General features: G+C 38.8%; 1 protein-coding gene and 1 long non-coding RNA gene across 3 annotated transcripts in view; both read right to left on the reverse strand.

Annotated features, from left to right (window-relative positions):
* LOC128470771 (hemicentin-2-like) overlaps positions 1-14,190 on the reverse strand; it is a 30,750-nt gene that overhangs the window by 2,507 nt on the left and 14,053 nt on the right. For both annotated transcript variants that reach the window (XM_053452696.1, XM_053452697.1), the window contains 4 exons: positions 12,826-13,107; positions 1,846-2,133; positions 935-1,174; positions 327-674 (listed from right to left, as the gene is read on the reverse strand). In XM_053452696.1, the coding sequence (XP_053308671.1) occupies positions 327-674; positions 935-1,174; positions 1,846-2,133; positions 12,826-13,107 (1,158 nt within the window). The remainder of the gene's footprint in view (positions 1-326; positions 675-934; positions 1,175-1,845; positions 2,134-12,825; positions 13,108-14,190) is intronic.
* LOC128470788 (uncharacterized) lies at positions 7,426-9,124 on the reverse strand. The gene is made up of 2 exons (XR_008346057.1): positions 8,926-9,124; positions 7,426-7,841 (listed from the first exon to the last, which is right to left on the reverse strand). It is a non-coding gene; the product is annotated as an uncharacterized LOC128470788 (long non-coding RNA).

Here is a 14,190-nt window from a genome sequence, read left to right on the forward strand (position 1 = left end):
GGCTCTGTCTGTGAATCGTAAGATCTGTAGCTCCTCCAGGACATCAGGCTGCCACTTAGGGTGATCAACAACGAATGCTCTTCGACTGATTATTTCGTGTATTTATGGAACGTCAACATATTTTGTAGCACTTTAACAATTAGGAAGTAGAAAGTTAACAATAAAAACTAGCAATGTACAAACTGACAATAAGATTATTAAGTTAAGACATTACGGTACAAGAGAAGAAAAGGATCCTGCCCTTGGGATCTTACACTCCATCAGGAGGTTGAGTGGGATTGATGTAGAAGGTGAGCAGATTTTTTAGCTCATGTTCGGCTTCTTACCTCTATCGCTTGTAACGTTAAGAATGAAGAAGAAGCTCGAACTCCCAAACAGATTCTCAGCTCTACATTCATAGGTTCCGATTTCATTCATCGTCACTGAAGATATTGTGAGATTGGACGTATAATCAGTGGATGTCACCATGAACTTTCCCCCTTCGGGAACAGAATTGTTCTCTGATGTGAAGCTGAACCAGGTGAACGTCGAAGGAAGGATTTGGGTTTCTGGCTGTACAGCCCAAGCGTTAAGCACAGAAGGGCCGGGGATCAGACTTACTGTCATAGTGGCTGATGTTCCTTCAACTGCTTCGGTGCTACTGTGATTAGTGAACCCCGCGGCTTGTGGGATATCTAATGATCAAAAGACACATAGTCAGCGTTTCTTATCACCCACAATAAGTCAGCCTCAAGATTCATGCCAATAAATAAAGTCTTTCATCACTAGGTTATGGGTCAGGTATCTTTACTTTCCGCCCATGCCATAGTTACTAACAAAGTTCTCTTTATCAGGATGGATCTTATTCATGAACTTAAAAATAAGGGGCCCAACCCCAACATTTTTATTCTGAAATGTGACTTGGTGTCCACAGAGAAAATCTATGGTCTCTCACCTAATTTCAGCACACAGGACACCTCTTGTCCACCTTGGGCACCATAGCAGGACAAATCATCTCTGGGGTTGATGGAGTTCAAAGACACATTCCTGATAACCTGGTGTTGACCCGTTTCACTCTGATTTTGGAAGAGCATTCGCACGTCTGCGGCAGGGAAACCCCCCGTCCAGGAACAGAGGAGCTGCACTGTGTGATCGGTTTTACTTGCAGAACATATAATGTGATCTTCAGGGTGCCCTGATAGAAAACAAGAAAGAGAGACATGTTGCTTGGACTCATTATGCACAGAATTATGCCATTATGCACTAGTAACGTGTATATTGGGGTATTAGAAATAGGGTAATGATTTGATCCAGTAATGGTGCTATTGTGATTTACGTAAAAAAAAAAAAAATTCCTGTAAATTACTGGAATTTAAAATTTCCAATGATAGCAGAAGATATTAGTAGTTCTTCTACCTGGAAAGAAAGCATTATCTGATAATCGCTCTAAAGCACCATTTCCAACAAAATTATCCAGGATAAGATCACCGTCTCTTTTACCATTTACATGGATATCCATATTATTATTATTATTATTATTATTATTATTATTATTATTATTAGTTCCAGTTTTGACCCTTCAATTGGGAACCTAGCTGCCATTTCTGACCCAAGGATTATTTCTTGCCCACATTTTGTATCTCTTTTGGTTGCCTTGTACTTCAAGCCCTTTTGGCAACATCTACCAGCTGTATTCAAACATGGCCACCCCGTTTGGTGTAGTTCCTCTAGGGTGGGTTCATGGAAGAGCCGGGGTCAAGTTAATCAACACCTATAAGAACGTTTTCTGAGAATTGTTTTTATACACATCTTTTTTATATAAATATGAAGAATATTTTACAATCCACAGACCGTCATGTTACTTACAGGCCAGGTTGAGATTCAGGGGTGGGCTTGTCAAAGTATTTATATAGTTTGTTGCCACGCAGGTGAAAGGACCATCATCATCGCGTTGGACGGGGGTAATAATGATGGTGGAGTTGTTTTGGTTTAGATGGTATCGAATGTTTGGGGGCATCGGGACCCCGTTGTGGTTCCAAGAGAATCGGACATCTGTCCCAAGAGCCGAACAGTTCAGCGACACCGAATCCTTTCCAGTCCAGAGCAATTCATTAGAACTGGTGTTACTTTGTATCGTCACTTCAGAGACAGGAACTGAAAAAGCAGAAGACAGACGCAATATATATTTAGATTTTTTGTACTCTCTTTTTTATAATGTTATTATACGCATATAGTAAATACAAAAGTGAACTATATTTAACTTTGTGATTAGTTTTCTACCTACTAAAAGATATAGTGTTTGTCACCTTCAAGGACTTGGGGATAAGACTGGCCCAGAGTTAATTGGTTTATAACCCATGGAACAAATCCTACCCCGACTCTTAATCTGCCACGGAGAATCCTTTTAATGTAGAAGATACGGTATAATTTAACGCCCATTATTATTTATCAAGTTAGCGAGACTTGGAATTCTGGTGTTAAACTTATTAGGCCAACGGAAATGTTCTCTCACCTGCCACTTTCACATGTAGGGAGCTGCTGGTGCTCTTGCTGATGGGGTTATGGATGGTGCAGGTATAGTCCCCTTCATCGTGCTTTATGATTGGATGGAAATTAAGGTGGGGGCCCGTGCAGGTCACATGGTTCTGGGAGCACGCATCTTCTTGACCACGATGGAAGCTGTAAGTGTCCACAGTCTGACCCCGAGCATCACAGCGAAGAGTCACATTCGTGCCATTAATTTGATAGCTTTCATTAGCGGGGAGAAAAGTGAGACTTGGAGGTGTGAGAATACCTGGAATCAAGGTGGAAAACAAACAATTTGGTTGATTTCTGACTGTAATTTAATTATCATCCCAATAAATCCCTTAAGTCAATTTATCAGTGCAAAAAGATCAGCGGGATGATCCGTTATAGACATCCATTATTACACTGATGTAACGATCACTATGTCTGGTTGGAATGGTTTCTTTATGTTCTTCTGCTTCTTCTCATCTCTGCAGTGAATATATAGAACATCCCGCGCAGGCTTGTGACATAGACGCGAGGCGTATGTGAGATAACCCTGTTAATCTTACTGTGTTGACTATGCATTAAGTGAGGGCCGCTCAGTCCTTCATTCTGGAGAAACTCATCAGTACTGAAAAAATCCTTCATCTCACGAAATCGCTGAGAATTCATAACTTACCCTCTATGATTAGAAGTAACCCTCTATCCCAACAGATTTACACAACAAGGTTAGATTCTTGGGAAACTCTATATTTTGTCACCTTAATGGGACATGTCCCATTAATTAATTAATGTCCTGACACCCCCACTATAGAAGGATTCATTAAAATGCATATGATGGCTGGAGTGTCCCTTTAATGACATCACTGGCTGATGTCATTATCTACTTGTGAGCAAAGATTATTCTGATTATACCTGGCTGTTATTATCATGTTCTATTTGCATAAAACTTGAGACTTTAGTATGCGAGTTATCCGTCAAGGAAATCGATTGAGACAAGTAAATTATTAACAAAGACAACAGAAGAAGTGAAAAACTAATTTCTCAAATTAATTGAACAAACATTTCTTTCTTTTCTTACATTAAAAGAAAACAGTTGGGTCTGTCTACTAAGCTCCTCTCCGTGGCAAAGATAAACTCTGTGGGCATAACTCCGGAGAAATCTCAAGACCCCTCATTCTTCTAGAGCGAGCAGAGAATTCATTATTCGTTCAGCGTTTCAGGGTCTCCAACCATACAGATCTTCATTCAGTTCCTCGTCAAAATAATTGCAGCCCCCAAACTTTCTCGCCAGTTTTCCATGAGTTAAATAACTAAGAAAGTTACGGTGGAGTTTCCATGAGACCCATTGGGATCGGACAATCTTGAAGGACATTAGAAGAGATCTTCTGATGCCAAGCTGGCCCCCATTTGTTATATATATTGCTACCCAGAGCAGCCAATCAGTGGCAGGAAAATGCTCCGATTAAAATTAAAGGTAACACTTTCTGCATGTGTCATGAGGAGATCAGTCTACAGCAGATCCCCTATTCATGTGATCTCTTCTACAACCAATCACATGTGCAGATTGAGAGAGTTCTAGAGAGACAGAACAGCAAGAAACAGTGATACACCGTGATTCATATCAGATCATTTTTCCCCATTTGTACCAGCTGTGGGTAATTTATATATACCTGAAACACTGTGAATAAATGTGTTTCCTTAATTCATTATTTTTTATTTTAATAAGAAATAATGTCTTGAATATGTAAATATGGTTTAAAAAAAAACTGCTCTGCCAAAAATATATATAACTTGTGTGGGTGCACTAAATGAGAAAGAAGGAAATAATGGCTGAAAAAAAGACAGTAAAAACATGAAAATTGCTCTGGTCTTGTAGCACAAAATACCCCTCGTCCTTAAGGGGTTAATTATAGGGCAACTTGTTACTTACTGTAAACTGTAAGACGGATGGATTCCGTTCTTGTGATGGAAGAAGTGAGATCCTGGACAGTCAGCGTGTATTCCCCCTGATCAGCGGCTCTCAGGTCTCGCAACTGGAGGGTTGAATTTTCAAACAGTTCACATCTGTTTTCATACCCGGGATTATAAAAAGGAGGATTATTTGTATATTGTGTTGCAATCTGCACGCTGCTTTTAAAGTTCCAAGTAATCAAACGATTTTGAATTTCAGGAAGCAGGAGATTCGCAGACAGATCCACCGACCCCCCCTGAATCCCGGTCACATTTCGGAGAGAGGACGCAGGACCTGTATAAATGGACACATAGTGAATATTACAGTCCCGATCATCCCATTCTGTTCTATCGATGTAACGTTTTACGACAGACTGTAAGCTCTCTGACCCAGACTGCCCACCCCCCCCGTGACATTTATACTGCGCAGAATTATTATTAACCCCTAGATCTCCAGATACGCACCCAAAGCACAGAGGAGAAGCGTGCAGTTGAGGAGACGCTGCCAGATGCCCATCTTTTTGCTCCCTCGGTTTATGTGTCTGTTCTGCGTTCAGTCTCTGGCGGTGTAAATGGGTGTGAATGTTCAGAGCTGCGCCTTCTCCTGATTATTATCAGTAATAAAAAGAGAAGAAGCTCTTAAAGGGACGCTCCGGACTCCATTTGTGTTTTTCATGCAAAAAACTCCATGACAAATAAACCTGCATAAGATTTCACTAAATACTTTAATATATATTCTTTATTTCCTCATCCAAAACCTGCATTCCTGCTGAAGACGCTCCAGAGCTGCAGCTTCTACCACGGCACCACCTCCTCTGGCTGAGATTCATCCCAGTTTTGCCTACCTGAAGCAGCCAATCAGTGGCAGGAAAGCGCCCCCGAAGTTACAGACGGGAACGCTTTCTGTTTATGCACACAGGACCCCTCGTTAGATTTGCCTCTGGAAATCTCATACAGACGTGGACTCCTAAAGCTGGCTGCCAGTGAATACCCCATGCATGCGCACGCAGACCAATGCATTTCCCGCAGAGAATATAGGCTGTAATCACCGGAGTAACGGAGCACCCCACTGACACTACGCTCCCAGGCTGCGCTCTATTTATTCTCCTGATATGACATCATATAGCGGCCCTCAGACAAAGCAGCATGTGATGATGGCAAGAGAGCAGAAAGCGGCCACTGGCCTCCCCCCTCCTGAGTCAATAAAGCTATGTAGGCGTGTGTAAATAAGTATGTTAGTGCGTGTAAGTATGTTACTATGTGTTTGTGAGTACATTACATTACAGTGGAATCATTTAAAGTCACAAACAATAACAAACTGATACAAAAAGGAGAGGAGGGTCTCGCTCTTGCAAGCTTACAATCTAGTTGGAGTCAGTATGCTAGTGAGTGTTGTGAGCTGGGATTATATAACCAAACAGTTTTAGGCTTGGGAATACCACACAAGGTTGCATCACGTTATATAGTTCTTTTTATTAAAAGGCTCGGCAAACAAAACATAAATATAAAACAAACAAAGCCTCGCTCTCTGAGCAATAACTAACGGTTGGAACTGGCTATAGTTGGACGGCTTCCCCGCTGCCAACAAAACAAGATGTAGCAGAGACCTTTTTCTTCTTAAGGAATATTTCTGTAGACTCTTGGGGAGAGAAATGCCGCCTCACTCACTGCTTGAGTCCTCTTCACCGAGTCCCTCACAGGGAAACTTTATATCCACCTCCCGCTGATCATTGCCAACAGGTGATGACCCACCTGGGAGATCCAGAACACCCGGACTGGACTCCCCACCTGCTGCAAGTAAACTGTGGAGTGGAGCTCTGGCCCTCCCGTCTCTCCAAAACAAACGCTTCACACCAGGGACCCAAACTAAATCCCAGAATGTCCTCTATTCCACCACAAAGCATTCTCCCTGGGGTTATCAGACACACCGCACTGCAATATGTACCATGAAATTTAGATGCCATCATGCAGGGAGTGAGATGTTTTATGAAAATTGGTGTGATGGGAATGATGTGTGAGAGGTGAGAGGGAGTGAGGTTTGGTGATTTATATGCTCTATACTTTTGTATTTATGGGTATTATTATTACATATTTTATGTTTTTTAATATTTATTTTGTGTGGGTTTTTATGGGTATTAAAGAGATTATATTTTTTTATATTAAATTGATGTTTATTCTGATTATTACTGAGAGCTGTCTTGTGCCTTTAAATGTTCATGGTGTTCCCATTGTCGATGTGAGTTAAAGTGACGGTAACATATGCATATTTTGTATATTTCCTTAGTATTTATTACAAAGTATACAAAGAGAAAGAAAATAACCTCCCAGCTCTGTATATAGTAATAATAATAACCCCCCCCAGCGCTGTATACAGTGATAACCCCCCAGCACTGTATACAGTGATAACCCCCCAGCACTGTATACAGTCATATAACCCCCAACACTGGATACAGTAATAACCTCCCAGCTCTGTATACAATAATAACCCCCCTGCGCTATATAGTGATAACTAGACTTGGGCTCTGGCAAAGTCTTCATGTTCGTCCGGGAAAAAAAATCTTCATATTCCACGAATATTCGCCTGTTCTTTGTGTTCGTTTTTCTCTATGTTTTCTGGCGGCTTTCTAGCAGGGGTTAATACGGGGTTAAAGCTGTAACATTCAGCAGCAGCCATGGCGCCAGGATTTAAAGGTCCGTAAGAGCGACTCTATTGGTTGCCGGCAGGGGGCTCCTCTGGCATCAACCAATGAAGGGCAGCTGCTCTTCATTCAGTCTGAGTCTCAAACAACTGGTCTGAGCAACTTGGCCTGGGAGGAACAGGGATTTTAGTCCCCCTGGCAAAAGGCAGGGCAAGATATACCTCTGAGCAACTGGGATGTATAAGGGGAGTTTGGGGACCAAAAAGAAGGAGCAGGTGTACTTAGTACTTATACATTAGGCTTTAAATACATTAGGCTTTGCTGGAACAGGAATAAGAGACAAGAGTTTGTATGTATACATGGTATTCTTCATTATTTTAATATTATGTTGGATTATATAATCAATTTTATTCACTAGCCTGCAAAGGGTATGAAAGGTGCCCCTGGTCCCACCTAAAGCCCAGCCTCACCTGGTTGTAGCTTCGCTCACCAATAACCATGTCCTGGTTTAGATACCTGAAACCTTGGGGTGTACAGTATGTTACTGAGAATGGCATCTTTTGTAGAAACTAAGGAGATATTTACATTTATACAATAACTGGATGTATAGACAGGATTACAAATGTATCACATAGCACTGCGAGTAAGAGTGTGTATTTATTGTATGTATTTACTGGATGTTGTATTTACACCATTATATGGCATTTGTATGGTTATCACGCGGCTGTATACTTTGTCATCCGTTAACGCTGGCGGCTGTTGCTGTAAAAAGAGATTAATCAGTCAATGTTCACCGTAATGCATAAGGCTGAGCTGTAGTCTATTATTTTCTATAATGATCTATATAACAGATTGTGTTTAAAATGGTAAGAAAAAGTTAAAAGTAATGATTTTGTTATTGGCTGGATTTATTTGTATTAGCGCTGATCAGAATGCGCTGTCACTAAATATTATTCAGTTCTTACACTGAATATCTTATATTTCAATGTCTCAAAAAACCCTGCCTTATGGGTCAGAGTTAGGACACCGCTGTGATCGTACATAAGACTCCCAGTTGGTGCTTTTACTATCAGTGTGTTATGGTTGATATATCTGCTTGAAGGCAGGTGACTTAATAGAGTATTAGAATCGGTATTAGAGCCATTTGGGCAACGCGTTTCACGAGTCACTACATAGAATCTTCACGACGGCTTATTAAAGGGTTAATATTTCAAGAGTCTCATTTCAATAGGGTCCACTCATTTGGGAAGTTCCTGGGGTATGCTGAGGACACAGTGACGGGATTTAAATGTGATGGGTATAGCGTAGGAAGTGAGTGGGAGTCGGGTACTTCTAAACACCACTCTCATGACCCGGAGACTTCACGCCATGACCCGGAGACCTGGCGAGTCCCCCGGGATGTTACGACTCCCTCTCCTCTAACCTAAAGTATATATCTGTGATCTCTTTCATCCCATTGGCTGCTCACAGTAGTCTATTTTAGATTTTTTTTGTGAGAAATTTACCTTGTAAGGTCTGGCTCCTTCATTGGTTGATTGTTTTGCCTCCATCTGCCAGGAAGAGTCCAATTCCGTAAATAAGTTCCATGAAACATTTTACATTTATCACAGAGGTTAATAATGCAGTTATTGCATTATTGCTAATGTAGGAATCTACTACAGATAAGTGGAACAGCCTTCTAGCAGAAGTGGTAAAAGGCTAATACAGTTAGGGGATTTAAACATGCCTGGGATAGATATATGGCTCCTGAATCGTTGCATCGCTTATCAATTTATAATTGAAAGTTGCAATACTTGTTACACTTAACACATCTGGGCTTATATGAGAAGCAGCCCCGAGTCCTTACCTCTCCCCCAAGAATGATTGTATCATATACATTTGTCGGTGACGTATTTAGCTCTTTGTATATATGATCATTCGGAGTGTCTGCTAGAAAAAAAGAAAGAAAGAAATATAAAAATATATTTGTGATGAAATATAAATCAAATATTATATTAAATATAAATTAACATATGTTTATAATGAAATATAAATTAAGTATGAAATCTGAATAAAGAATAAAGTGGAATAAGAATTAAAATATATTTATAATAAAAAATTACTAATTATAATATTAAATATCAATTAAAATATGTTTGTAATGAAATATAAATTAAGTTTGAAATCTTAAGAAAAATATGAAATATGAATGAAAATATATTTGTAATTGTTACTTACCTGCCTCCATCTCCATCTCCCCCGTGGAGGCTGTTGCGGTGGCATGGAAACAGACGGCAGATGGGTAACAGTAATGAAATATAAATTAAGTATAATATTAAATATCTACGAAAATATTTATATAATGAAACTTAAAATAAGTATGAAATCTAAATAAAGAATAATATGGAATATGAATTAAGATATATTTATAATGAAATATATATATATATTAAATATAATATTAAATATCAATTAAAGTATGTCTATAATGAAATATGAATTAAGTATATTAAATATAAATTAAAATATATTTACAATGAAATATAAATTAAGTTTAATATGAAATATCAATTGAAATATATTTAGAATTAAATACAAATTAAGTATAATATTAAATATCAATTAAAACATATTTATAGTGAAATATAAAGTATAATATTAAATATAAATTCAAATGTAATTATAATTAAAATACATCTAGTTCTATCTCTTGCATTTCTATTATTTGCATTTTTTCTGTGTGTGAGTTTTACGTTTAAATTAAACAGAATTAAGCGACTAACTTGGTGAAATGGGATTAAAATACAACAGACGTACCTTTTCTCTTCTTTACGACAAAGAAAGCAATGGCGAAAGCAATGGCTCCAACAATGGCCAACCCAGCAAGTGTTCCAATCACAATGCCTGCAATTTCTCCGGGACCCAGTCCAGAACTAGAAGAAACTGGCAATAACTGAAATTAGTAAATCAGGACCTGAAGAACAAACCAGGACATTGATATTTATTATGTTCAGTCTAAAGAACTATTTGCTTTGTCTATGTTTTTAGGCAATGGGGCTCTGTCTGTGAATCGTAAGATTTGAAGCTCCTCCAGGAACTAACAAATACAGTTCAGGGCTCTTCGACCGATTATTTTTATAGTATATTTATAGAACGCCAACATATTTTGTAGCACTATAACAATTAAGAAGTACAAAGTTAACAATAAAATAAAAACTAACAATATATAAGTTGACAATAAGATAAACAAGTTAAGATATTACACGACAAGAGGAGAAAAGGATCCTGTTCCTGAGATCTTGAGATCATGAGTGAGAAGTTGAGCAGATTTTTTAGCTCATGTTCGGCTTCTTACCTCTATTGCTTGTAACGTTAAGAATGAAGAAGAAGCTCGAACTCCCAATAAGATTCTCAGCTCTACATTCATAGGTTCCGATTTCATTCATCGTCACTGAAGATATTGTAAGATTGGACGTATAATCGGTGGATTTCACCATGAACTTTCCTCCTTCGGGAACAGGATTGTTTTCTGATGTGAAGCTGAACCAGGTGAACGTCGAAGGAAGGATTTGGGTTTCTGGCTGTACAGCCCAAGCGTTAAGCACAGAAGGGCTGGGGATCAGACTTACTGTCATAGTGGCTGATGTTCCTTCAACTGCTTCGGTGCTACTGTGATTAGTGAACCCCACGGCTTGTGGGATATCTAATGATCAAAAGACACATAGTTTCATAGCGTTTCATATCTCCCACAATAAGTCATCCTCAAGATTCATGCCAATAAATAAAGTCTTTCATCACTAGGTTATGCGTCAAGTATCTTTACTTTCTGCTCATGCCATAGTTACTAACAAAGTTCTCTTTATCAGGATGGATCTTATTCATGAACTTAAAAATAAGGGGCCCAACCGCAACATTTTTATTCTGAAATGTGACTTGGTGTCCACAGAGAAGATAACGAAAGGGATCGAGCTGCAGAGATTTCCGATGCAATAAGGAGATCTACATAATGACCCACATTTGGAAATTTTTATACAGAGTTTGTCAAAGAACCCTCAACCTGAAATATTAGATTAATTTATGGTAAATCTAAAGCAAAAAAGTTGTACGTGGGTGATGATTATATACCCGGGTGTCTAAAAGCCCCACCAGTATTAGAAAGACCGTCTACATAATCCTCATTGTTTTATTCTGTTTTTGTCGCTTGACAGTGGTTTATTATTGAAAAATTGTCATTGACATCCAAAAAATTGAGAAAATCTATGGGCTCTCACCTAATTTCAGCACACAGGACATCTCTTGTCCACCTTGGGCACCATAGCAGGACAATTCATCTCTGGGGTTGATGGAGTTCAAAGACACATTCCTGATAACTTGGTGTTGACCCGTTTCATTCTGATTTTGGAAGAACATTCGCACGTCTGCGGCAGGAAAACCCCCCGTCCAGGAACAGAGGAGCTGCACTGTGTGATCGGTTTTACTTGCAGAACATATAATGTGATCTTCAGGGAGCCCTGGTAGAAAACAAGAAAGAGAGACATGTTGCTTGGACTTGCACAGAATTATGCCTTTATGCACTAGTAACGTGTATATCGGGGTATTAGAAATAGGGTAATGATTTGATCCAGTAATGGTAACCTCTGCTTTGAAAAAAATTGATTTATCTAAAAAATATATATAATTCTTGGGAAATTCCTGTAAATTATTTATTATTATTATTATTATTTATAAATTATTATTATTATTATTATTATTGGTTCTAGTTTTGACCCTTCAATTGGGAACCTAGCAGCCAGTTGTGACCCAAGGATTATTTGTTGCAGACATTTTTTGATCTCTTTTGGTGGCCTTGTACTGCAAGCCTTTAAGGCAACATCTACCAGCTGTGTACCCCATTCAAACATGGCCACCCTGTTTGGTGCAGTTCCTCTAGGGGGTGTTCATGGAAGAGCTGGAGTCAAGTTAATCAACACCTATAAGAACGTTTTCTGAGAATTGTTTTTATACACATATTTTTTATATAAATATGAAGAATATGTATTTTACAATCCACAGACCGTCATGTTACTTACAGGCCAGGTTGAGATTGAGGGGTGGGCTTGTCAAATTATTTATATAGTTTGTTGCCACGCAGGTGAAAGGACCATCATCATCGCGTTGGATGGGGGTAATAATGATGGTGGAGTTGTTTTGGTTTAGATGGTATCGAATGTTTGGGGGCAGAGGAACCCCGTTGTGGTTCCAAGAGAATCGGACATCTGTCCCAAGAGCCGAACAGTTCAGCGACACCGAATCCTTTCCAGTCCAGAGCAATTCTTTAGAACTGGTGTTACTTTGTATCATCACTTCAGAGACAGGAACTGAAAAAGCAGAAGACAGACGCTCACGACAGCTGATGGTAATATCCTGATAAGAGATTCTTCATGATCACCGCAATATATATTTAGATTTTTTTGTACTCCTTCTTTTATAATGTTATTATACGCATATAGCAAATACAAAAGCGAACTATATTTATCTTTGTGATTAGTTTTCTACCTACGAAAAGATATAGTGTTTGTCACCTTCAAGGACTTGGGGATAAGACTGGCCCAGAGTTAATTGGTTTATAACCCATGGAGCAAATCCTAACCCGGCTCTTAATCTGCCACGGAGAATCCATTTAATGTAAAAGATACGGAATAATTTAACGCCCATTATTATTTATCATGTTGGTGAGACTTGGAATTCTGGCTTTGAACATATTAGGCCAACGGAAATGTTCTCTCACCTGCTACTTTCACATGTAGGGAGGCGCTGGTGCTGTTGCTGATGGGGTTATGGATGGTGCAGGTATAGTCCCCTTCATCGTGCTTTATGATTGGATGGAAATTAAGGTTGGGCCCCGTGCAGGTCACATGGTTCTGGGAGCACGCGTCTTCTTGACCACGATGGAAGCTGTAAGAGTCCACGGTCTGACCCCGAGCATCACAGTGAAGAGTCACATTCGTGCCATTAATTTGATAGCTTTCATTAGCGGGGAGAAAAGTGAGACTTGGAGGTGTGAGAATACCTGGAATCAAGGTGGAAAACAAACAATTTGGTTGATTTCTGACTGTAATTTAATTATCATCCCAATAAATCCCTTAAGTCAATTTATTAGTGCAAAAAGATCAGCGGGATGATCCGTTATAGACATCCATTATTACACTGATGTAACGGACATCCATTATTACACTGATGTAACGATCACTATGTCTGGTTGGAATGGGTTCTTTATGCTCTTCTGCTTCTTCTTATCTCTGCGGTGAATATATAGAACACCCCGCCCCGGCTTGTGACATAGAAGCGAGATGTAGGTGAGATAACCCTGTTCATCTTACTGTGTTGACTTTGCATTCATTATTCGTTCAGCATTTCAGGGTCTCCAACCGTACAGATCTTCGTTCAGTTCCTCGTCAAATGCCAAGCTGACCCAAATCTGTTATATATTTTCAACCCTCTATCAATATAAATCACTCTATATTGTATTAATAACTTTAAAGGTAGTGTCTACTGTCCCAAAACCCAGTATTAGCTACATGTCATGAAAAGATCAGCCGTCAGTCTACAGCAGATCCCCTAGTCATGTGATCTCTTCTACAGCCAATCCCATGCACAGATTGAGAGACAGAGAACACCCGGAAACTGTGATACCTCGTCTCTCAAGATTTAGATTTAAAAAATGAATTATTTTTTATTTCACCATAAATGATCATTTTGTTTTATCTGTACTTTTTCATGTGTATTGCGTAGTTAGTGTGGTGGGGTTAGTTAGTGAGGATATAGATAGGGTTTAGGGTTAAGTAAGGGTTAAAAATTGTTTTAAAAAAAAACTAAAAGTCCTGGAAAACTTTAATGAATATTTATGTATTTGTGTATTTTAAATCAGACTATTTTTTCCCATTTGTACCAGCTGTGGGTAATTTATATAACTGAAATCTGAATAAATGTGTTTCTTTAATTCATTTTTTATATTAATAGAATATGTAAATATGGTTTTAAAAAAACTGCTCTACATGTCCCAAAAAATTACATAATTTGCGTGGGTGCACTAAATGAGAAAGAAGGAAATAATGGTTGAAAAAAAGATTGTAAAAAAATGAAAATTGCTCTG

Source organism: Spea bombifrons, chromosome 12, assembly GCF_027358695.1.
Source record: "Spea bombifrons isolate aSpeBom1 chromosome 12, aSpeBom1.2.pri, whole genome shotgun sequence".
In the NCBI taxonomy this organism is placed as follows: domain Eukaryota; kingdom Metazoa; phylum Chordata; class Amphibia; order Anura; family Pelobatidae; genus Spea; species Spea bombifrons.